Here is a 23,473-nt window from a genome sequence, read left to right as displayed (position 1 = left end):
ATTTATTTCCCTAAGAAATCAGCGGGGCCACCTGGGCTTGGCATTGAAACTTCATTCATCTCCAGAAATGGATTCCAGTGGAGGGCAAAATCAAATTCTCATTTGCGAGGAAGGAAGAGAAAGAGAGGGAGTGAATGCAGGAGGTACCTGGGAACGCTCACCTCTGGGTGAACCCGCCGCATCTGATAGTTTTGCTATTTGTCTGTGACATTGACAGCTCTGGGGGAGATTAGGAGCCACCCTGCCCCTGCTTTTCCCCCCACTTTGCATTCTGCCTATGCGCCTCCTTACAGATGGACGGCCATGCATTTAGCCTCGGCCGTTTTCCCCGAGTTTCATCGGCGAGCTCGGGCAGAGCCGACGGAGGGATGCAATCATATGCGGTGCAACAATAAAACAAAGAAAATGAGAGGGGAGCTGCATCAGAGGGCAAACGAACCAGGAGCCAAAAAAAAGTTTTGTTTTTTTTTAAATAAATAAAAAAAATCCCGGTGTGGGCTTTAGAACGGGGCAGGGAGGTTTCAGGCCGGAGATGAGAGAGATGGATGCTCTTCGGTTAAATACGTCCAAATCCCCCCTTCAAGCCGCTCTCTTGCAGGCCGAGTGAGTGAGTGTGTCAGGGAGAGTGTACAAGATTAATAGTGTAAACAGCGAGGGAGAGAGGGAAAGAAAGGCAGCCAGGAGAGAGGGAGAAAGAAAAGACTATCAGCATCTGCAGCAGCACAGTAGCCCTTGGGGAGTTGTGTGAACTTTTGAACCCTGATGGCGAACATTCGCAGCAATGTACAGATCCCAGCGCCCGCCTCGTAACGCGTGAGCGTCCTTCTAAAACGGCACGCAGACAGCAACCGGAGCAGGAGAAGGGGAAGGAGAGAGAAAGGAGGAGTGAAAGTCATTAACATATTCCCCGCTTGCTTGCAAACGAGGAGCCGCTATCCAAATGTCACAAAATCCATACACCAATGAACACGGCGAGAGATGAATCTCCAGGCAGATATTCTGACGATCAAATACAGTAAATGACCGTCGGAGTGGAAAGAAACTTTGTGATTTACGGTGGTTTTTCTGGGACGCCGGGGCCGATCCTTCACACATCTCTGGACAGACTGCAGACAGGTCACAGGTTGGCCAAACAAGCGGGTCAAAAGGTCAAAAGTTCAGTAAGTGGGCCGACAGCACAAAGAGGAAAAAAAAAAAAAAGGAGCTAAATTATCGGTAAAGAGGCCAGAGACAAATCAGAGACCAGGAGGAAAAACTGGAACTGCTACAGAACAGCGACATTTCAACTTTCTCTTTCTGCAAAATCGGACTAAGTCACAAACAAAAAGCCAGTTGGCACATTAAACACCGCAGATTAACCCACTAATGGAGCTTCAGTCTGTCAGATGGCTTCGTCATTTTCCTACATCACCAGCCAAGAGGTTCGGGCGTGCACTCTCACAAGCGCTTCACTTTTAAATGGCTTTTCCAAGCTTCAGCCAAAATGACAGAGTTTAGATTTAATATTCTATTTACAAGCACGGTGTAATAATGCTGCTGTGCGTTGGCCCCTCATATTCAAATGAGAAATAGGCAACAGCGCGACATAAGTTCAAATTGGTTGTCCAAACCACATACTGGTGCCAGTAATTGGTTTAGGAAATTGGGCCGGCAGAGACAGCAGTCACAGTCCGGGTTGAACAAACGTCCCTGAAAGTATGACTTAATTAAACAACGCCTCAACCGAGGGAAGAAGAACTGTTAAGTATTATTTAAGTCAAAACAAATAATGTAAAGAGGCACCATTAATGCTTTACTGGGTTGAAAACAATAGCTGGTTTTCTTTGAGGTCTAATCTGCTGATTCCAAATTTTATACAAGTATTTCATTTTCTTTGATAAATTCAGATTTGAATCCAAGAGAAAGTTTGATCACCCCAGTTCATATTAAACTTTAAAAAGGTGTATCAAAGTGCATGTTGTTGGTTGACGCATTTATAGTAATTCATTAATTCAGTATTTGACGCTACAGTAATGGATCGAAACCTATCAAAGGACAACTAGCCGACTGATTGGTGCGTCTCTAATCAGCTCCTCTGTCTGTTTACGGCACACGATGCTTTTCAATATCCTTGTCACTCTCTACGTGTTGAAGAAAATGTTGTTCCTAGTTACTGGGATTTGAACTAATTCAAAGTTGTAGCTTAAGGGTTTTTCTAAAATATACAGTAAATAAGATTGGCCAAAATGTCTTCACAGACAGAAAAGTTTTGAATGCGAGGAGAAACGGTTGGATCCCATTTCCCAGCAGTTTCCTTCCCCATTAGAATCATCCACTGAGAAATTGGATACTCCTCTTACAGTCTGATCAGTTCTAGATGATCACTGATTAGCAGACATCATTTTTATTCTTCTCAAGAAGTAAAAAATGCAATACAAAACATAACCCAGCAACATAAATCTGCAGTATCGTAATTTAAACATATTTTGTGCTTTCAATCACATATTGGCAATATAAAAAAAAAAAATCTGAAAATATACTTGATAGTATTTGATCCAAATCTGCAGACTTAAACAATACTTAAAGACTAGAATAGCTGAAGTATATTCATAACAGGAATGATTTGAGCATAGTAAAGTATAACAACAGATGTTATACTAAACACATTTTTCATTATGGTAATAAATCCAAATACATTAAACAGATGGATATCAAAACAGTGTATTTTTTGTATTTTTGATATAATATTTTAAAAACAGAGGTACGAAAAGCCATTTCCCTTCTATTTTCATCTGAAAATGAGATTTTAAAAAATTAAAAGCAGTAAAGATTTATTTTTAGTATTTTTTTTATGAGTACTAGAAGATTCAGTGAGTTAAATTTAAGACTTTAAACCAACATGAAACGAAATGACTTGAACATGAAATGACTTTAACTTACTTTTTCAATAAAATAAAAAAATGTTCCTATTAGTTTATGCAAGCTATATAACTTTGTCAAGTTAAACTGGAGTGGCTCTGACGTGTGACTCAAGTTCACTGAGGTCACGTCACGTCAACACAGACGTAGACGTAAAACGCCTACAAACAAAAAGTCGGTTTCAGGGGCAGAAACGCTTGACAAGTTCAGAGAAGTCTGAATGTCTGCAGAAAAATTATTTTCCAGAGGGCTTCCCTGCAACATTGGGTTTGTAGTTTTGTCAGAGTAATAACACTCAGATTGCTCAGTCGAAACTGAAAATTATGAAACAAACTATCCCAAGTAGTTTTCTTTAAAAAGAAAAAGTGAAACTGTTTGAGACAGGCAGGAAGGAGGTCGAATCACCAAACCTACATATAAATCACCTTAATAAATGTAATTCATATATCAAATATCCTGTCAATTCATTTCAGTTTTTGTTACCCCTGTTTCTTTATTTTCCTTCAAAGCTGTGAATTATTTTGTATACCAAAATACACTAAATGTTACCAAGTATTTTAGTCTAGTTTCTAGTGCAAATATCGTAGTACACTTAGACAAAACTAACTTGCAAGTAACTTTTCAGCAAGATAGGAGCTTGTTTTAAGTAAATTATTCCTTAATATTGATGAGAAAGAACTATTTCCACTGGCAGATTATTTCGCTTATAACATGGAAATAATTTTGTTATACGTGAAATAATCTGCCAGTGGAAATAGTACATTTTTATATCAATATGAAGGACTGATTCACTTAAAAAAAAAAACTTTCTTGAAAAGTCACTTCTCAGTTAGTCTTATTTCCAGTCTAAGATATTTCCACCAGAAACTACTTGGAGAAATTTGGTGTTTTTGCAGTGTAAATGTTACCCTAAAAACAGCTGTTTTCAAAGGACAAACAAATTCCACAAAAACAACTTGGACACCCGACTTTTAGGGCTAAAAAATGAGGGTTTTTGGGTAAAATGAGATTCAGCTTTTAATGTTCGACAGGGAGAGAACAATAGAGGATCACAATTCATAAAAAAATCAAAAACCTTAAAAGGTTTAACAATCAAATATGAATCTCAGTTAGTGAATTTTAAGATAAAAAAAAAACTAAACTAAAAATTGTTTTTCAGAATATATTTTGATGGCTTCAATCACGCCTGAGTAAATTCCAGAAACCCACCGACCACAAAGAGGTAGAGCGACACATCAAACGTGCCATCTATTTCTGCACGCCTCTTGAAACAAAGCTCCTCCCGCGGCGCTCTGTCACCGCCGCTGCTTCACAGCAAACATCCCAGAGCCCCCAGCAGAGCTCCCCAATCAAAGAAAAACAAACAGGCCATTTCGACTTCGTAAACTTGACCTGCAAACAGCATGAAGGGGCTAAAAGTCCCACATCTCCAGCTGTCTCCTGGGGTCTGTTTGTGTCTGTGTGAAGGGGCGTCCGCACGTGGTAACGAGCTCTTTCACGCCGGGGGCGGGGGGAGAACTTGTGCATGTACTTGTTTATCTACGCATAATGTGCTGGAATGGTTATGTGATGGAATAAAAATTCCTTAAAACGGGGCGCGAGACCCCAAATCGGGGCTGCCACGACGGGAGGGCGGGGGAGGGGTTGGCAGACGGAGCTGGGGCGAGGATGCAGGCGCGGTCGGGTCACGGGTGCGGTCGGCGGGTGAAACTCAGTTCACATTACCATGCAGACACCCGGGCTAACAAAGGAGGCTCCATCTGTTCCTGTCAGCCATTACAAATCTGGTGTCACCCAGCCCACTGAAGACAACAGGCCACTGCATCTAATCAAACGGCGCAGGCTCCTCCTGTGTGTAAAAGCAGCCATCGACTTCACACTCACTCACTCACTGGTTAGGGGAACGCAGTGCGGCGAAGGCAGGCAGTCGATCACCGCAGCTCATACATCCTCCCGGTCACAAAGTCTCCATTGTGTACAGTAGACTCACATAAGATCGAATGATTAAACGCGAAAAAGAGCTGAATCCATCACCATATCAGTCCCCGAATAAATCCTCATGGTTTTTTTTTATCAGGACAAAAAAAAAAAAATTATAAAAAATTTTAATCCCAAATTGTCATCCTGCATAGCTGTCGGTCCAGAAATGATCTCATTAAGAACTCGTGTCATTTCCCCCCCCCCACCAAGACCCCCTCTTCCTCGGAAACAGACCGCCCTGCAGAAACGCCTGAGCCATTTCTTTCGGTGAACACAGGATGAACTATGAACTCCACATGCCCTTTCAGTAAGGACACAGAGCGCTCCCTACGCCAACATGGCTGCTGCCTCCGAGCGCCAACAGACCCGCTGCTGCGACGCATTTTTTAAGACAAAATGTTCCAATTAATGATCTCTCAGCAAAAAAAAAAAAAAAAAAACAACATCAAAATAAACAGGAAACTTGTTTCAATTTGAGAGAAAATAAAAGAATAAGGATATTTTTCTGCGCTAGACGATTAACCATTCCTCACATTTAGCATATAATAGCATGAAACTGAGCTTTAAGTATCTCACATCAACAGACGGCGCAATTTGTAGTTATCAGTATAGCCTTAAGGGAAACTTTTCAGCCTTGTACGGTTCGATTTTATTTGCTTCCCAAAGGAAATCTCTCCTTATTTACTCTGAAAATTTTAAAAAAGAAAAATGGTCATTAGTGTCTGGTCTAATTGTGGTCTATCTTCACACCATCTGTTGTGATTTATTTATTTTCCAGCGAGACAAACAGTAGTTTCTCTTCCGAAGGCAGAGAAGTTCATTAAGCCGTTTCCAAATAAGGGATCAGGCTTGACTCAACCCAGCTGGCGTTAACCAACGGCATCCAAAAAAGACTGGAATTGTTCTTTTTTTTTTTTTTTTTAATATGAGGAAAATTCCTCGCGCATCCAGCTTTAGCAAGACAAACAGCAGAGGTGGATACCTGAGGCCGCAGAGACCATAATGCCCACCTGCGGCGTGTCACGTCAAGGGCTATTAGAGTCAGAAATACTAAAAGTGTGAATGAAAGGGCGGCAGGATGGAGAAAGGAAGATAGAGGGAAAGATTGATAAAAGGGAGAGGAGGGATGGAACACACATGGCCCCTCAGGTACAGTGTTGTATTTCAAACCCGGTTGGGAAAGAATAGAAGGGCTGTGGGTCAATAAATCACTGCATTAGCCTGCAGCTACAAAGCCTCCACCATGTGTGGGCTGCCTCCCACTAGCCACACACACACACACACACACACACAAGACGCACAAAGGACAAAACCAGAAGCTGAAGGTTTTGCCACAGGAGGGAGCTCTAGGTCACCATTCAGGTCTGTGTGACCCACCAGCAGCATTTCTCCAGGTACAGGAAGAGGCCAGGGGGGAGAGAGGGAGAGGAAACAGGGAGGAGGAGTCACCGATGTCACCGGGCAGAGAGGTAGGAGAGGAGTTTCACACGGGGTGGTCTGCCTTCCCCCCCCCATTCTCTCTTAATTTTTCACATTTAGAGGATGTGCTGCAATATGCAACGAAATGATCCACCTGCTCTTCCTGCGGTGAGGAGCAGCTTCGACAACAAGGATGATGAACTAAAGCCGTGGCTTTCTCAGAGGAGAAGCGTATCGCCGCCTGGCACACCAGAACATCCTTCTTCCCATTCAATCTGTAGCTTTTCCAGTGAAAACACATTTACACTATTTATATAGGTTGTACCTCTATGAATCAGAAAATCCTGCTATATAATTCAGTTGAAAATAATTGAGAATGCAGTATTGCAATAAAGTATTCTTTCAGATTGTTCTTTTTTTTTTTTTTTTTGCTTTTGTGTTTTTGTCAAACTTAAATGTGTCAAAGGCTCATTAAAAGATGCTTCTAAATACGAACTGCATTTTTAAAGTTGCTTCCTTTTTGAGGGGGAAAAAAAGCTAACCAAATGGACATGGCTGGATGTCTGAGTGTGAAGAAAACAATTGCACCCTAAACCTGACAACTGGTTGTGCTGCTCTTAGCAGCATCAACTAAAGTCAACTGGCAGCGCCGTGGAGAAAAGCTGATGAATTATTTACATTCAGCAACGCTGAAGAGATTCCCAGCATGAACAGCCTCTTCAAGCTGATTTCACAGCATCTCAAGCAGATTTAAGACCGGACATTGACTAGGCCGCTGTACAGCCATTCAGAGGTAGACTTGTTGGTGAGCCTTGGATCACTGCTGCATAACTCCAGTATAGCTGAGGACATGGTCATGAACAGACGGGCAGACATTCTCCTTCAGGATCTTTTAGTTACATTGATCCATCAATTGCAGAAAATCACCCTAAAGCAGCCCCAGACCATCACACTACCACCACCATGTTTGACTCTTAGTATGGGTATGTTAGTTTTACTCCAGATGAGACGCTTATCAACACCTAAAGCTTTGGGAATATTTTCCCAAAAGTCTTGGGGATTGTAGAGATGCTTTGAAGGAAACCTCAGCTGGACCTTTGTGTTCTATGTGGTCAGCAGTGGCTTTGGTCTCAAAACGTTCCCATGAGGCCATTTTGGCCAGTCTTTTTCTTATCATTGAAACATAAACACATAAACCCCAGCTGATGCCTGCGTTGCTAAAGCTGTGGTTCTGGGTTCTTGTGTGACCTCCTGATTCACTCAGCCTCATCTGTTCCATGTTCTCTCTGTTTATTCATTACAGCTCCCACTGTAGTTCTGTGGAAACCCAAAGCCTTGGAAATAACTCTACAACCCCTTTCCCGAGAGCTAGACGTATACAGATAAACAGGTCGTTTATGACCAGTTCTTGACTTTCCTCTACTCGTTGTTGTCAAACAGGTTTGACCAAAATGATTTCTTGGTTTTATGGGTCTGGCACTCATCACACCTGAACATCTGTAGTGAAGCTAAACCCATGTAACAGATAATTCATGATTTAACAAAGGGGAAAACTATATTTTTACAAGGGCATTGCTGGTTTGTATAGTTTTTTTTTCATTAATAAATTAAATCATCTAATATTCTAAATTTTATTTGATAATGTGAACCATGTAAGTGAGAAAAATTATGTTTAACAACACTATGCCTCACAGTGTGGCTCATATAGTGGACTAAAACTCAGAATTCAGTTTCTAAGGGATAGTTTATATTACATAGAACTAATGAAAATGACTAGTTGTAGTCCATTACTGCATAATATTTTACATTTTTGAATTAAATTGCTTAATTACGTTAGCTTCATGTGAACTAACTTATTCACCTGTATGGCTGTTTTAGGGCTAGAATTGCTTTCTGCTGCTCAAATTAATTATTTTTAACTAACATATGAAAATAAAGGTCTCTGAGTTCAGGCCTCTCCCACACCAGGACTCTTAAAACGAGTCAGAACCAGAACTATTGTGGACTCACACTCTGGGACTCCATCATCCTGGTAGTCCGACACTGAGGCGTCGTCTGAAGGGGCAGAACGTCCCAGGCTGGAGCTGCGGTTGTCATCAGAGCCCTCATCGTCCCTGTAGTCAACTGAGCAACGTGTGTGTGAAAAATAAGACAAAGGACCATGTAGAGTAGAAACATTTTAATAAAAGGGATTAGCATTTTACTCACATCTTGCCGGGAATTCCTGAGGAAGCCTGACAAAATGAAAGAAAAACAAAAAAAACTAAATTCAAATCAAAGGCTTGTTTTGTAAATTGTTTGTACTTTTTATATTTTGTAAAGCACGACAGAAGCACAACTTCAGAAATTCAGTAAATATCGCTTCCTGTGCTGTGCACCACAAAGCCACAGGCTTTCTGTAACACAGCTGAAGACTTTTCCCCTGCAGTGCAGACGACACAAGCATCCGGAGTCAGCTAGCAGAGTTCATGCAAGAGTTTCACTTATTTGTGAAACTCCTGTGTTGTTCCTGAAGAATGTGCATGAAAGCAAAAACTAGATTCAAAGATCAGATTAAAAACATTGTTGCATGAGATCTTTAGCAAAAGTAAATAAGAATGAGGGGGGTTGATGTTGGTGTCATTAGATTAAACGAGTTCTTTCTAATTCAGACTGTATTCAAAGCAATTGCTGCCCGAGTCACAATTTTCTTTCTGCATTAAGAGCAAATGTTCAGTAATGGTGCCGTGAAGTTACATCGTCACACTTCAGCAGCTCAGTGTCTGCGCCTCTAGTATTGGATCATTTCAGGATGTATAAGCCTACCTTGCATGGACGACCAGGAAGTTATTCAGCAGGACCTTCCGCGTCTCTGCTGCGCTTTCACTCAGGCTCTCATCCTCAAGGATCTCCGTCACAAACAACTCGCAGTCTGCGGAGCACAGGAACATTAGAAGAAGTGTGTAAGGAGGGCCACATTCGGAACAACACTGGACTATTTTAACATCTTTTTCTGAGGAAATGTTCAAAGGAAGCAAAGACTCTGCAAGTACATTACGGGTGTGTCCCTGTTTTTACAGGGAAATAAGTTTCTGGTTAGTTGATTCGGGTCAAATGTTATTAGTTGGAGCCTTTATCTGGAGTTTGAATATCTCACAGAGGTCAACACATCAATAGAAGAAGAATTCCCCCCCAAAAAAACACCAACACTTGAAAATTGGTGCTACAGACACTGTTTAATCTGACTGAGCCTGAACTATTCACCAAAGAAAGATGAATAAAAATGCTTCCTTTTTGATGTGAAAGACTATCTGAGACATACCAAAAAGACCTGCAGCTCTAACTGCAGCGGAAAGTGGTTTTAAGTGAACAGAGTAGTGACTCAAGTGGTTTGGATACAAAAACACAAGCTTTCATTTGTAAAGAACTTAAAACTCTGGATTCATTTTCTTCCACTTCACAACACAAGAACACAATGTGGTTCTGGTTGACATCTTGCTGAAGTTTGAAACATCTTAGTTGGTCAGAGTTCCTTAATGACTTCACAACAGAAACTCTTATGCTTCATTAATTTAAACAATTATCTAACACATATTTCAGTCCAGGCAGATCTTCGTTATACAAACACTCCATCCATTGATATTGGGGAAATGATCAGTCTAATTTACAGTATAATCCCCAATTCTTTACATTTTGTGTTGAATATTAATTTTAATGTTGCATTGCTTTCCCAACAGAGCACAACAAAGCCTCCCACCTCTATTATCAACCAGGTGAAAATGTGAAAAAGCCTCAAAACGACTAGCATAACATAAGATTATGCTAGTGAAACATCTTTTGTTGGACTAGCATAATCTCACACACATAAAAAAGAAAAATGCGACCTTTATTTTGACTATACTTATCAAAAAAAAAAAAGTTACTGTTTTAAGCCAAATACCCACCAAGGACCAATAATTCTATAGTAGTCCTATAAAATTATTGTAAAGAGAATATGTTTAGGATTTCTCCTTGATTTTTCAAGTTAATCTCAGTAAAAAGTTATTTATTTTCTAATCTATTACTTCTTGATTTTCTTAGATACAAATGTGATTGTAACACTTAGGCTAATTTCCCCCACCCACACTTCAAAATAGGAGAAACAGGAAAATATGTCAAAAACGGTGCATGCGTGTTATTCTCCATAAATCAAGAAATTGCTACAAGATAAAAAAAAAAGCAACTTGCATAAACTTGCTAGTATCTAGAATCAGAGCAATTTTTATTAAAAATGTAAACAACTGAAACGGTGACAAACAATCCCCAACGTGAACCCCAGTTTATCTGACCACAAGGTGCAGTGGGAAGAGTGGCACCTCCAAGGATTTTGACCACATTGTTTCCAGAGGTGCCAATTTTAGCTGTACTATTTTTTTTTTATGTTGCTTACATACGGGAGAAAACCAGAACCAGTTTCTTTATCTGTTGTATTAAAAACAGCTTCGACCTGGGAGGTTGTATCACAAATACACACAAGACTCTTCTTTATGATGATGAAGTCAAACAGGCCGGTCAAGATCATTTATCTGATTCAATTTTTTTTATGTCCTCCACCCCAGGTTACGCAAATAAACTAACGCATGCAAATGACCCCCCAAGAGTGCTGCGCCCGCTAGCTTGGCACCACATGCAAATGTGGTGAATGCCGACTTGATGGGGGCCGCTTACTGTATGTGACGGCTGAAATAGAGAGGTGAACTTGATGGTAAAACTTTGTATCAAAGTCTGCTTCTGGTGAAGAAAAGGCTTCTGTCAAAGGAAGTCGCTCTCACATTCATTTAACTCTTTGAACAAAACCTAAAAAAAAAAATTAAAAATTCAAGTTGTTTTTGTTGGAATAATTCTACCTCCTCATGCTGTACTCTTCAACAATTAGATTTAAATAGAAACAAGGTTGGCGATAGATTATATTTTAACAGGAAATGAAGACATTACCATCCAAGAGTCTCCGGATCTCGTGTGGGACTGTACCCATCCCTGGTTTTGCCGAATGCAATGCACACTAGTTGAATCAGTACTCCTGTTCTGTCTTTCAAATCCTTGATGACTTTACCCACCAAAAAGCTGCCTAGCTTCATCCAACCTCTGACATGCTACTACAGCTCCCTCGATGAACGACAGCCTGGTACTGGCAGAAAGACTCAAACCATCAACTGGCACATCAGCTAACCACCTGAGTCCTCCTACACTGAAACTAGACTTCCGTGCATGCATCTAGATTTGCACATGGGGAGGAGCAGGTGCACAGACTTCCTCTGCACTTTGGTTCCCCAGTAGAAACGTATGAAGGTCTGATTCATAGTGAGAAAAGGGTTCTACATTACAGCGCTGTAAAAATCTTCCCTGTTGTTTGTGACTGCTTAAGGCACACACAAATATGTACAAAAATATGTACATGTGTGTGTACCTAAGGGGAATTCAAAATGTTAAATTGTCTTTTAAGAAGACTAAATACTCAAACCAGATTTCCTGGTGGAGGTTCTGAGGAACTGCAGCGGTAAAAGCATTTTCAGATTTTCTACCATTGGACCTCTTTGAGATGTGGTTTACTGGAAACAAATTACAAGAGGAGACAAATACCAAATTAATAACTAATGTTCTTTAGCAGGACAAATACCTGAAACACACAGCCAGAGATATGATCATGATATGAAATGTAGCCCATAAAAAAACAAAACAACATATTTTTAATCTAGTAGTCAGGTTCATTTAAATGAATTCAAGTCTCATTGAAAAGTCTCATAAAGATTCACTACCATAGAGTAATATATTTCAATATATTTCATTTTTGCTCATTTTGATCTGGGATGTCCAAAGTGCCATTCAGGGGCCATTGGCGGCATTTGGAATGATTTTCTGCAGCCACTGAATGCTACTCTAAACTGTTACAGATTTGGTCTGCCATTTTAGATGTTTCATACTGATTTTGTGTTGTTGTTTTTTTCTTTTCTTATTACACGCCCTGTGTGTAATTAATCAATAAAACAAAACGCATTTACTGACATAAATCAACTGCTTAATGGTATTATAAGTTATTGAGATCTATTGATGATACGATCAATTTGAAGTCAAGGTCTCAACGGGATTGTTTCATATACATCATCTTACTGACCTTTTCCCAGTAACTTCCTACACCTTTGTTGACAACGTTAAGTAGTTTTACAGTTTGCTAATATGTAGTGAATCATTTTAATTACATTGAACTTTAACTCCATTGACAATTAGCAGCTCCAGTTTAAACGAGTAACGTTTTTGTAATTTTGTTTAGTCACATCATTAGGAAACACTTTTTACTGTCTCGTCACCAGTTAGGAAATAAACAGTAACTTGGGATCATCATACTTACTTTCCTCCAGCTTAATTCGTCACACCTGAGCTTGCAGAAGCAGATAGTATCCGATGATTTGCACTTTTATGCTAATATTAACTTGGTGGGTTAGCCAGTTAGCTTGGTTTAATTAGCTTGTTTAAGTTAGCTTGTGGACAAATGAAGGTAGACGACGTTCTTCTTTGAAAGCTTATATTCAGAATAAGTTGTATTGTATTGTTTTCATCTCGAGTTAGACTAAAAGTATATACCTTGAAAATAGCTTTTCTTACATTTTTATTTCTCTCGGGATAGCCTTACGGAGGAGATCGGAAGAGAAAGCGGCATTCACGTTCATGATTTTGAACGTTTTGATAAGGTAAAATCAAAAATTAGATTTTACAAACTTTGTATTTAGAAAGTCAGCCTTACATTGAAAGAATGAGGTTTATTTTTGCCTCTTCCGTTATAATATTACTTGAGTCTTCTTAATTGCTTGTCTTGTTGCCGTTAGTGATTTTGTTTGATCAAAGCAGGTCTTTCTTGTAAATGAGATCTTGATCCTCAATAAGAAAACTTATATAAATATAGCTCAAATAAATAAAATATTTACAATATCAATAAAAAAAAGCACACTAGTTACGTTACAATGTCCGTTTGCTGCATTCAAGTACCGGTACACAAGTTCTCAAAAGTTGTCAAATCGTGAAACACGTGAAATTACTGTTACAACCAAAAACAATAAAGATAATCTTCCATCCATCCATCCATCCGGGAGAGAGGCGGGGTGAGATAATCTTTATAATAATAATTTTAATATCATAACAATCCTTATTACGTCTTTGGCTACAACACTTACTATTTATATTAGTATAGTAGGCTATTAATAGTATTATTACAACGGACATTTAAAGTCCAGCACTCTGTATCACTTTTTAAACTGCTAGGAAAAACCTGTGACCTTTTTAAAATAGTATTTTAAACATATTAATTTTACATATATAACTACCAATAATTAAAAGATCAGAACCAACATAAACATACAGATGCTGTATCTGAAATTTCAAACAGTTTTCTAATAAAGATTAAGTAGAGTTATGGAATATAGAGCTGTCCCAGGTTAAATATGAGAAATAAATACCAGGATGATGTTTATATGTTAGTAGCCTGTGTAATAATCCATGATTTATGATGCTGTTGTTGCAAACATTGCACGGTTAAAGGTTATCTTATACGTAAACACAATATCTTTTTCTGAGTGGAATTAATTAATCCTGACTCCTGCTGCGTAAATTTTGCACATCTTCAGATTCAGCAAAAATAAAACTGACAGGGATGTTTCAGACAACACATAAATGCACCGCCACCAAAGTGGTTCCTCACTGCACTTGACAGGGCGTGGACTAATAGTTACGATTACTACTGGAGGGTGAACTACAGTGAATTGAACCAGCCTGGGTTTTTAAACACACAATTGACCCTTGCAGAGGAGGTAGTGATCGTGGAAGCAGTACATAACAGCAGAACCGGTGGCCCTGGCTATTGTTTTATTGATCGTGTATTACTGAAACACAGGAAAGAAAGCAATCAAGTAAATAAGTCTCAATCCTTCTCTGCTGATGTTGGCAGTGTGTAGCAAAAATGTGATCATTTGAATAGTAGTCAGTGCCTTGCAAATGTAAACATACAGTCGTTAAGGCTGTTGTTTTTTTTTTGTTTTTTTTTTGTTTTGGGGTTTTTTGACATCACCACCTCAAACTTTAATTGGGGTTTTGTGTGATAGCCAGATACAATGTAGCCTGTACTTATAATATGAAAAATAAAGTGATTTTAACTTTTTAGAAACGAAGATATATATAGATCCCATGCATCTGGATTCAGGCCTTCTATAAATCCATTGCACATTCCCTTTTTCAGCGGCAAATATTGTATGGTATCTCCACTACATTCGCACACAGAGTGATCCTCTCCTTTGCAAAATAGCTCAAACTCAGTGAGATTACTATGGAAGCATCTGCAAAATCCTAAATCATACAATTGCAGCTCTGTCTGTAGGCTAAGTGTTGTTCTGCTGGAGAGTCTAGCAGGTTTTCCTCTTCACATAAAGCTTCTCTGTTGGACTCCCACAGCATGCTGCCACCACTGCCATGTTTCTGGGTTGGTGTGTTCAGGGTGTTCCACAACATATTCTGTAAGGAAACCCAAAAACCCAGTGAATGTCTAATCTAAGCAGAGCATATTTTTCCATGTTATCTGTATGCCCTTTATAATTTACTGCATTTTGGAGTTTTCATGGCCTTTACACTAGTCTACCTTAAATGACAGATTTGTGGAGTGCAAGACTTAATACTTGTCCCATCAACAGACAACTTATCAAGAACACTGCTTCATAATTAAGATAAAAATGTTATATTTGACTTATTTTGTAGGGGTTTTTTTTATGTAGAAGGCTGTCTCATGAAGGCCTCCTTCCTTGTCACTTCCCAACAGGAAGCCAAGGGGTCAGGGTGAGTTTGAATCGCATGTCAGGATTGCCCCCACACTGACCTGCGCCTGACTGGCCTTCCAGCAAAAAGCCCCTGTGAAGGTAAGAGGAACTGGGGTCCCCTCCCCTGGAAAAGAGGTTCCCTCCCCTTGACAGCTCCACAGAGCCCCAGCCTCCTGCCTGCTGGGCTGGCCCCCACATAAGAAAAGGGAAGCTCTTTGTAATCCAACGGGGATTACACCACCCAACAATGCGCCACTGAAAGAGCGACAAAAGCCCTGTATCAAACGCCGCTGAGGGGGAGCACGGCTATGATCTCCCACTACTACCAACACTGACTCCTCAGCCACCTCTCATCTCCCAGAGAGGCTCTTCTGCCCCCCCCACTCCGAATGCTTCTGTCCTCCTTCTGCCCTCTTCATCGCTGGGATCTGGCCTTTTATCAGCGCATTCCTTTTCATTTGCATTGCAGCATGGGGAGGGATGGCAGGTCTCTCTGATCTGATAGCGCCGGTAGAGAGAGAGAGACAGAAGGATCCTCAGGGCATGATATGTGCATCCTGCTCTGCAACACACACACACACACAAACACCACGCTGCATTCTCCAGATAGGCAGGGACCTTTCTGGAGTCTAGAGGGACAAATAAAGCACTCATGCCTGTCTTTAAAGGTCTGTTTGTCTTTATTTTAAAGGGGAAAAAACTACAAAGTCAAGCGAGTCTGACATGCGGAAAGCTTCAATTAATTCTGAATGTGACTCATTTACACATTTATTTAAATGTGTCCGTCATAAATGTTTGCATTGCTCAAGGGAATAAAAAGAGGCTTTTTACCAGAAATTCCTCTGGTGGACTCTCCTCACTATTTACTTGACCTCTGGAAGCATTCCATTGGACTTTATTTAGGGGTATCAGAGAAAAAGGGACCGAATGTATGCCACATTTTAGATTTTTAACTTCCACTTCACAATTTTGCACCGTTTCATGATGGCATGTTAGAGAAAAAAAATTCCCAATAAAATACATAAGTTTGCGTTTGTTAATTTATGGCAAACTAAAAAGTGTGAAAAAGATCTTAAGAGACTTTAAACATCTTTTTAAAAAAAACTCAGATTTCCCATAAAGTGACTTGAACTTCCTTCAGCTTGAGCTTACCACAAAAGTTCAAGTGTTGTGTATTCTTTGAACATGTGACAAGTGAAAAGCTCTTAAAAATAATCCTGACTGGTCAATCTTAAGTGTGACATTAGTTTACTAATTTATTTTTTTAAATCACGTTTGTTGTAAATGTTTGCTGTACTCTTGCAGATAAAAAGTGGCAGTTTGCTTTTCGGATATGCTCTAAATCATTGTGCTCACTGACCCACCCATTGCTCAAACATATGTCAGTGTAAAGGAGGGGAGGCTTTTGTTGCAGCAAAGTAAAGAAAAGACAACAAAAAAAAAACCTAGAATGACAGATGGAGGACACAAAAATCTGAGCCTTCAACCTGCCTCAAATTGACTGACTTGGATTGTTACCACAGCTCAGATCAATGTTAGCCCTGAACGCGTTGAATGGAAAATCATTCGGATTGTATTATGTTAGAATATATGAGCCATTTCAAAATATTAATTCAGGATTATTTGAGGTGTCTGTTAAGGATGGGAGTTAGAGCTCGCACTGCTTTGACACGACTGAGCGATTACACACCTCTATTACACATGATGTATGAATGTGTGAGAGGGACCTATTTTTCATGACCAAGACATTGTCCCTGGAGGGAGGTGAGAATACGGCTCCCCCTGAACAACTGGCCGGCTGCAATCCGAGAACAGAGAGGGGAAGAAAAAGGGGAAGCGCAGCACAATTGGTATTGGTGGAAACTGCAGAGACGTGTCTGCATTTTGCTTGCCGCTCCCCCCTGTCCAGTTAATTGGAATACAAAGCAGAGCAGGGTCGATGGGAGAGCGGCGGTGGTGAAGATGGAGAGGAGGAGGAGGAGGAGGAGGTGTAGCTGCTGTCTGTCTCCAGCAACCTTCACTGCTCGCTGGAAATTGACTGTGGAAGCAGCAAGCGAGACCGACACACTGTCACTGGTAAAATGAACTGTCACCTTGCATTTCTCAACCTCCTGGCAGCGTCGAATTGGCCGCTTTGAACCATGCGACGTGACACTGATTGAGTTCTGGTTTTCCCCTCCTGGGCTCCAAAGGAAGCAGGCCGCTTTTATACCAAGCGCGCAGGGCTGTCCACACAGAGATTCCCTTCAAAACGCTCACTCCTTCCTTCACCACCCCTCATTATTTCATTGTACTGCTTCGTTACTCTGCCTCTCAGCTAGTCGTGTTGTTATTTATTCTTTTTTTTTTTTCCCCTACTGGGTGCAGTCATAGAAGTCTGACAGGGACGCAGAGGAGGAAAACTATTAGGGGTAGCCATTTGGATCCTGGAGGCAATCCCAGGGAGTATTAAGACGTTAACCCTGGCCAAGTCACTTGTCTCTCTCAGTTACCGTGCTGATGGAGTGGGGAAAGGATCCAGTCGCCAGGGGAGATCCAGGAGACAGGAGCTTTGGGTCAGCTGCCGCTTCCAGGTCCAATCGAGCCTGACTCGAATGGGGGATGGTTGTCAGGAGCCTCCTTGGCTGGGCTTTAAGGAGGCTCAGAGCCAAAGCCAAGGGGAAAAAACAGAAAGTGTGCCATCTCTACCCACGCTGGATTCAGGAAGACTCACTAATATCTGTGAAAAAGTCAAATTAATATGTTTAATTAATGTAAATATTTTTTTAATGAAGAAATATTGAACATTGTGACTTTCACATTATTTGCAAATATATTCACATCCCTTCTCATATGTTGCAGTAACATGGTGTGGTGTTTTATTGGGATTTTATGTGATGGGCCCGCACAAAATCATGCATAATTGTAAGAATGTTAATAGTTTTAGAAGTTTTGGTGAAAGGAAGTATTAAAAATGTCTTGTACATTTGAATTCAGCTCACCTGAGTTAAGACTTTGTCTGTAAATTACAGCTGTAAGTCTTTTATATCTTCCAGCTTTCTACACATCCAGGATCTTAATAGAGATTTTTTTTTACATTAGATTTAGGTAGACCTCCATCCTAGCCCCCAGTTTTTGTGTGCAGCTCCTCCAGAGTTACCGTAACTCCCTTGGGTTACGTCTGGAATGAATTTGTTCCTTGCCCAGTTTAGGTCCTCAGGTATGTTTTTCTAGAGTTTCAGTTTCATACTGCTTCTATTTTCAGATGATGGATTGAACAGTGTTCTTTGATATATTGTTTTCTTATTTTATAATGTAATCCTGGTTTAATCTGCTCCACAATTATCTTCCTGACTTGTCCACCGTGTTCCTTGGTCTTCATGATGCTGTGGGCTTCACAGAACAGCTGGATTTCTATTAGACACTGGTGAACGATGATTAAGTGATTTCTGAAGGAAGGTTGTGGCACCGAACTTTATTAGGGATCTCAGGCGAAAGGGGTCAGAGGGCATAATTTTATTTGAATATCTATTTTTTATGGTAAATACCGTTAAAAATCATGGATCATTTTCCTTCTTCTTCACAGTTATTTGTTACTTTGCATTGCTCTGTCTCCCAAACTCTCCATGAATACATTGAAGTTTGAACATTACTTGTAAAGTGAGAAAAAGTTTTATTGAGAGCAAATACTTTGCCAAGGTTATAAAACGCGTCACATTTATTGTTCCCATAAACTGTTTGCTCCTTGGCTAAATTCTGCTGCATTTAGAGGATGAGAAGACTTTATTTTATAAAGCTGTATGTAGGAAACTTACAGATTTAAACGGATAAATTTGAGATGAAGAAAAGAGAGGAAGAAATGTACGTCCAGATCTGATTAAAGCAAGCAAGGAATTTCATGAATACAGAAAGAAGCTCTTTATTTCTTATGTCCTAAATTGACGTCATCAGACATCTTTATCCAATCAACAACCTGGAAATCAAAGATATTCCATGTAATCTAACGCTGACAAAGAAAAGCATTACATTTTGAGATCAAAGACATTTAGAAAGCTAAAGAACTTATTTCAATTAGATTCTGTCAATCTAATTGTTTTTATCCAGATTACTAGATTATTTATTGCCGCCTCCTATTCCTGATGTCGATCATGTACTTTTTTCTTCCTAATTTGCTAATTTAATTAAATTATTTAGAATGGCTATCAACTAAACAAATTGAAATTCTGAAATGATATGAAGTCCAACTCCACATGACTTTATCGCATTTGATTGCAGAAGGACAAATGGTTTTGATCTAAAAATCCCTTGTTTGATACCTGCCACTAAAAAAATCACCTCCGTGTGGCGTCTCTCAGATGACCAGCCCCCCTGTTATGCCATGAATTCTGGATCCAGTTTCCTTTGAAGCCTCGGGGACCCTGCGGAGTGACATGCGACAGAGGAACTGGTAGAAATCCAAGGAAGTGAGCCTGGCAATAGACTTGTAAAAGAGCCTACAACAACTGCAAGCAGCGTGGGGTACAAACTGCACCAGGCTGACCTCAAAGTGCAGAGGAGGAAAGAAGGGGCTGTGGGGTGGCATGTGAGTGGATAAAGATGTGCAGGACATGCTGGGTTTTATTACCGCCCCGTTCATCCAGGTGTTTGTGGTTCTGTTTGTGGGTGTACGCCGGGGAGGATGATTTCTCTTTTCTCTTACCGTCCTCTGCTTCTCTCCTTGTCCTGCATCCTCCGCCAGCAGAAAGCAAGGAGGCCCGGCGCTGATGGGAAGGTGAAAACATCCTCTTCCTCCTCCTCCTCTCTCCTTGCTGAACATCTGTCTCCTCGGTGTTGGCTGCACCACCGACTCTGACACCTCCAGATGGAAAGCCTGCTGGGAGCGCTGAGGTATTACCTCCAGAGATGGCAGGGATCACACCCCTGGAAAGAAGTCCCACACTTGCTTTCTGTGCCGGCTGCTTCTTCTTTTTTGCTGTTGTTGTTGTTGTTGGATCTGTCACTGCTCTCCATATCCGTTGTCACTTCCCCCCCCAGCCCTGCCCTCTGCCTTTGTGACTCATCTGATGAGCAGGCTTTGGGCCTTGTTAAGAAATGCATGACATCAAATGTCTGAGCCCTTCTTCTAATTTACAGTAATGGGTCGTATGGTATTTCAACTGTAAATTCTATTCAAGGAACTGAATTAATATTTAATATAGTTGTGAAAGAACTGCAGGCTCATGCAGATGTATTTCAAACGGCCGCTGATTTCCATTTCCTAAATGCCTGTTTTCCCGACGCCTTAAAAAGATTAAAGTTCACACAATCTTGGTCATGGCCCAAAAAAATAAAAAAATAAAAGCTCCCGTACAGTTTATTAGTGCGAATATTAGAAGCAATACCTGTGAAAATCCAGAGCGTAAAAGCCTGGGAGTTTGCTTCGCCAGAGCCACTCTGCCGTCTTGACAGATGGACTCTGCATTCATTTGTGCCTGAACTCTGAGTGAACCTCAGCGTTGGAGAAGAAGGGCATCAACAGGCCAGAGCTGTTGGGGCAGAAACTGTGTGTGCAAACCCATCACCCAGAGCAAATATTGAAACTGTGCCTCCCTTTACAATGAGAGGAAACAAGGTGGCCAGGTTCTGGGAGCCACAATAGCCACTGTTTTCGTTTTCATTTTCAAAATAACATTTCACTTACATTCGGTCAGATAGAAATAGATCTGTCGTAAGAAGTGTCCGAGTTGAATTTGGGTAACAAATCAAGAGTGAGACCCGACTTCCTGGAGTTTGTTGTCATGTTTAAAGCCCCTGGAGGTATTTTGAGGTGAAAAGGTCACTCAGAACCACCCCGTGGGTTGTGAGAGATTCCTCTTGTCACATTATGCAAGCTGACATGGTCGGAGTCAAATAAATTCAAAATCTACACAACAAATTAGAGATGTGCCAATCAGGCTTTTACTGGCTATTACAGATATCTAGTTTCTGGTCAGAGGAAAGCAGAAATCAGATTTTTTTTTTTTTTTTTTTTTTTTTTTTTGTCTTTCTAAAGCCTATGAACACATAACAGAGGGAAAAAAAGTTTCACAGGTACTTAGAGGCAGAATACAGTAGAAAATTAGGGAATTACAACACAATCCCTTTTTTAATGGGTATGTCCCTAAACTTTATCTGATATTTACTGAACTCCACAAGTGCATGCTGTTTGTTGAAAGTTGCAGGAGTTCTGAGCTTTGACGGGTTTAATAAAAAGTGTAGAAAACAAACAAACAAACAAAAAATCTGATCTTCTTAGCATTTGACCTGCAGATGTCAGAGACAATCAGGGAAAAATCCTCAGATTGATGCATATACAAAAATCTGTCAAATCAAAAAAAAAGGTCCAAACCAGACTAAATATGAAGACATAGTCAGCTTTTACAAACACAAAAACTGCAATGTTACTCTTTAATATTTCATAGTCTTTATTAAGCTATATCATCTGAAGGAGTGTTGGAAAATACCCTGTAAATAAATAGTGCAAAACAAGGACACTGAGGAGATCAGTGACACAACACAAAGCACAGCTTGGGCCCATGGTGGAGAGGTAAAAATAAAAATAAAAAATAAATCGATGTAAATATTTTTAAGAAGAACCCAGTTCAGAGGGAAAACAGCAGTGAGTCATACTGCTAAGATTCATAAGTCCACAAGCACTTTGAGTATTTATTTTTCCAGGGAATGGTGAAGCCCAACGTGGAAAACCGCTTTAAAAATAAAAAAAATGAAGAAAAGTCCCATCACAGTTCATAGTTTCTCCCCGTTAGTATTTGTGGATGCGGTTTCAGAGAGTTTCTCCGGTGGAGTGCTGCTGGCCAGGACGCAGCCGAGCTTCTCTCGCTTCTTCTGCTTCATCCTGCGGTTCTGGAACCAGATCTTCACTTGCGTCTCATTGAGCTCCAGGCTGGCCGCCACCTCCACCCGCCGCGCCCGCGTCAGGTACTTGTTGAAGTGGAACTCCTTCTCCAGCTCCGTCAGCTGCTTGGTGGTGAAGTTGGTGCGGATCGCATTGGGCTGGCCCGGAACCCCGAACTCCGACAGAACAGCTGTGGGGAGAGGTGAGGGGGTGAAGGGGTGAATTGATGGATGGAGAGAAACATGGAAGTCATGGAGCTGAAGAAGCATGAGGGGTGAAGATGAAAACGTGAGGGTTAATCGCATTGCTTTGGGCTGTACGCACCAGTGACAAGAACCACCGACCTGTTTTAGGGGGGTTCCTCTTCACTTTCATCCAGTCGAAAGTTTTAGAAGTTTCCTCCACATGCTCCTGGTCTTTCTCCTTGCACTGGGGTGGTAGCCTCCTGTAAACACTCTCTGAGTACTCCTGCTGCCGCTGATCCGGATACTGCACGTACTGGCCTGGGCCGCAGCCGTCCCCGGGGTAAGGACCCACGCTCGTTCCGAGAGGGGATGCCTGTGCGTGCACGAAGCTCCGGTCCTGGTCGGGGCCGAGGCCGAACTGGTGATGTCCGTACTCTAGAGATGAGCCGTACACCGGGTTTCCTGCTGCTGAAAACTGCAGATCCAGACTGGCGTGCTGCTGGTGGTGCAGCGGGACGCTCGGAGCCTGGTGAGGCACCAAACACCCGTCCGGTGCGTAACTATCACTTGTTGCGCAAGAGCTGGACGACGCGTACCCGTGGTTTAAATTGGAGTATCCGGCTTTTGCGCTGAAAATATTTGCTCCACGACTGCATACCGGATAGTCTAAGTAGGAGTTCATCCTGGAACCTGGGCCTGGTGGATTTGTTTTAGACCTGATCGGGAGCGGGCCGTCATTAATGGTCGCTCCCTGTGCCCTGACCTTAGGTAGTATGTCAAAGCTGTAAAAAAAAAAAGAAAAAAAAGGAAAAGAAAAAAGAAAAAGAAAAAAAAAGCTACCTTCCACCCTCATATCACCTTCCTGACCACACCACGTGACCAGCCAAACACCAATGGCAAAAGAGCCACAGCACTCCGTCAAGTCTGCAGGCTCGTCCATCAAAGGGCCGCATTTACAAGACAAACGCTTCAATCGGACTGGCTCATCTATCTGATAACAACACAAACACCAGGACACATGTGCCTCAAAGAGGAGCACCAACAGAAAAAAGGGAAATAATCGCAACATAAATCATGATAAAACTAAGAAGAAAAGAATTGTACCACATCTCCCGAAATAAACAAAAAGAAGGGGGTGTAATCAATTTAGACAATAGCAGTACTTTTCCGGCAAATAACAATCCTATTAATAATAATTAAAATAATTCTGAAAAAAATAATAAGATTAAATACAACACAAATAATAAATAAATAAGTAAATAAATATAATGCAATATAATTTGGTCGCACCTTATATGTGGTACCTGATGGTTTGTTTCACATAT

General features: G+C 40.9%; 2 protein-coding genes and 1 long non-coding RNA gene across 6 annotated transcripts in view; 1 reads left to right on the top strand and 2 right to left on the bottom strand.

Annotated features, from left to right (window-relative positions):
* Positions 1–11,505, bottom strand: part of skap1 (src kinase associated phosphoprotein 1) — a 44,545-nt gene extending 33,040 nt beyond the window's left edge. Inside the window, exons 1-4 of one of the 2 annotated variants that reach the window (XM_044103083.1) lie at positions 11,251–11,505; positions 9,103–9,208; positions 8,506–8,531; positions 8,308–8,421 (exon numbers count right to left, since the gene is read on the bottom strand). In XM_044103083.1, coding sequence (XP_043959018.1) covers positions 8,308–8,421; positions 8,506–8,531; positions 9,103–9,208; positions 11,251–11,290 — 286 coding nt within the window. In that variant the 5' untranslated portion in view covers positions 11,291–11,505. The remainder of the gene's footprint in view (positions 1–8,307; positions 8,422–8,505; positions 8,532–9,102; positions 9,209–11,250) is intronic. The other variant, XM_044103081.1, reaches the window with a different exon arrangement.
* A 1,161-nt stretch (positions 11,506–12,666) lies between these two features.
* On the top strand, positions 12,667–21,106 carry LOC122823445. Of its 3 annotated transcripts, none has more exons than XR_006369339.1 (3): positions 12,667–13,001; positions 15,113–15,209; positions 19,831–21,106. It is a non-coding gene; the product is annotated as an uncharacterized LOC122823445 (long non-coding RNA). The 3 variants fall into 3 exon arrangements; XR_006369341.1 differs by having other exon boundaries at positions 19,828–21,106; XR_006369340.1 differs by lacking the exon at positions 19,831–21,106 and having other exon boundaries at positions 12,667–12,808; positions 12,938–13,001; positions 15,113–15,751.
* A 72-nt stretch (positions 21,107–21,178) lies between these two features.
* Positions 21,179–23,345, bottom strand: hoxb1b (homeobox B1b). The gene is made up of 2 exons (XM_044102627.1): positions 22,308–23,345; positions 21,179–22,153 (listed from the first exon to the last, which is right to left on the bottom strand). The coding sequence occupies exons 1-2, from the start codon at positions 23,215–23,217 to the stop codon at positions 21,855–21,857; spliced, it is 1,209 nt and encodes a 402-aa protein (XP_043958562.1). The 5' UTR covers positions 23,218–23,345; the 3' UTR covers positions 21,179–21,854.
* Positions 23,346–23,473: the final 128 nt, after the last annotated feature.

The sequence above is a fragment of the Gambusia affinis genome, linkage group LG20 (genome assembly GCF_019740435.1).
Source record: "Gambusia affinis linkage group LG20, SWU_Gaff_1.0, whole genome shotgun sequence".
NCBI classification, from domain to species: Eukaryota; Metazoa; Chordata; class Actinopteri; order Cyprinodontiformes; family Poeciliidae; genus Gambusia; species Gambusia affinis.
The sequence above is the reverse complement of the archived record's forward strand: the minus strand, read 5'-3'. Positions and strand labels throughout refer to the sequence as shown.

Coding starts and splice junctions, on each gene's coding strand:
- hoxb1b (XM_044102627.1), bottom strand. CDS start 23,217: ATGTTGCGATTATTTCCCTTTTTTCTGTTGGTGCTCCTCTTTGAGGCA. Junction 22,154..22,307: donor GAGGAACCCCCCTAAAACAG/GTCGGTGGTTCT, acceptor CTCTCCCCACAG/CTGTTCTGTCGGAGTTCGGG.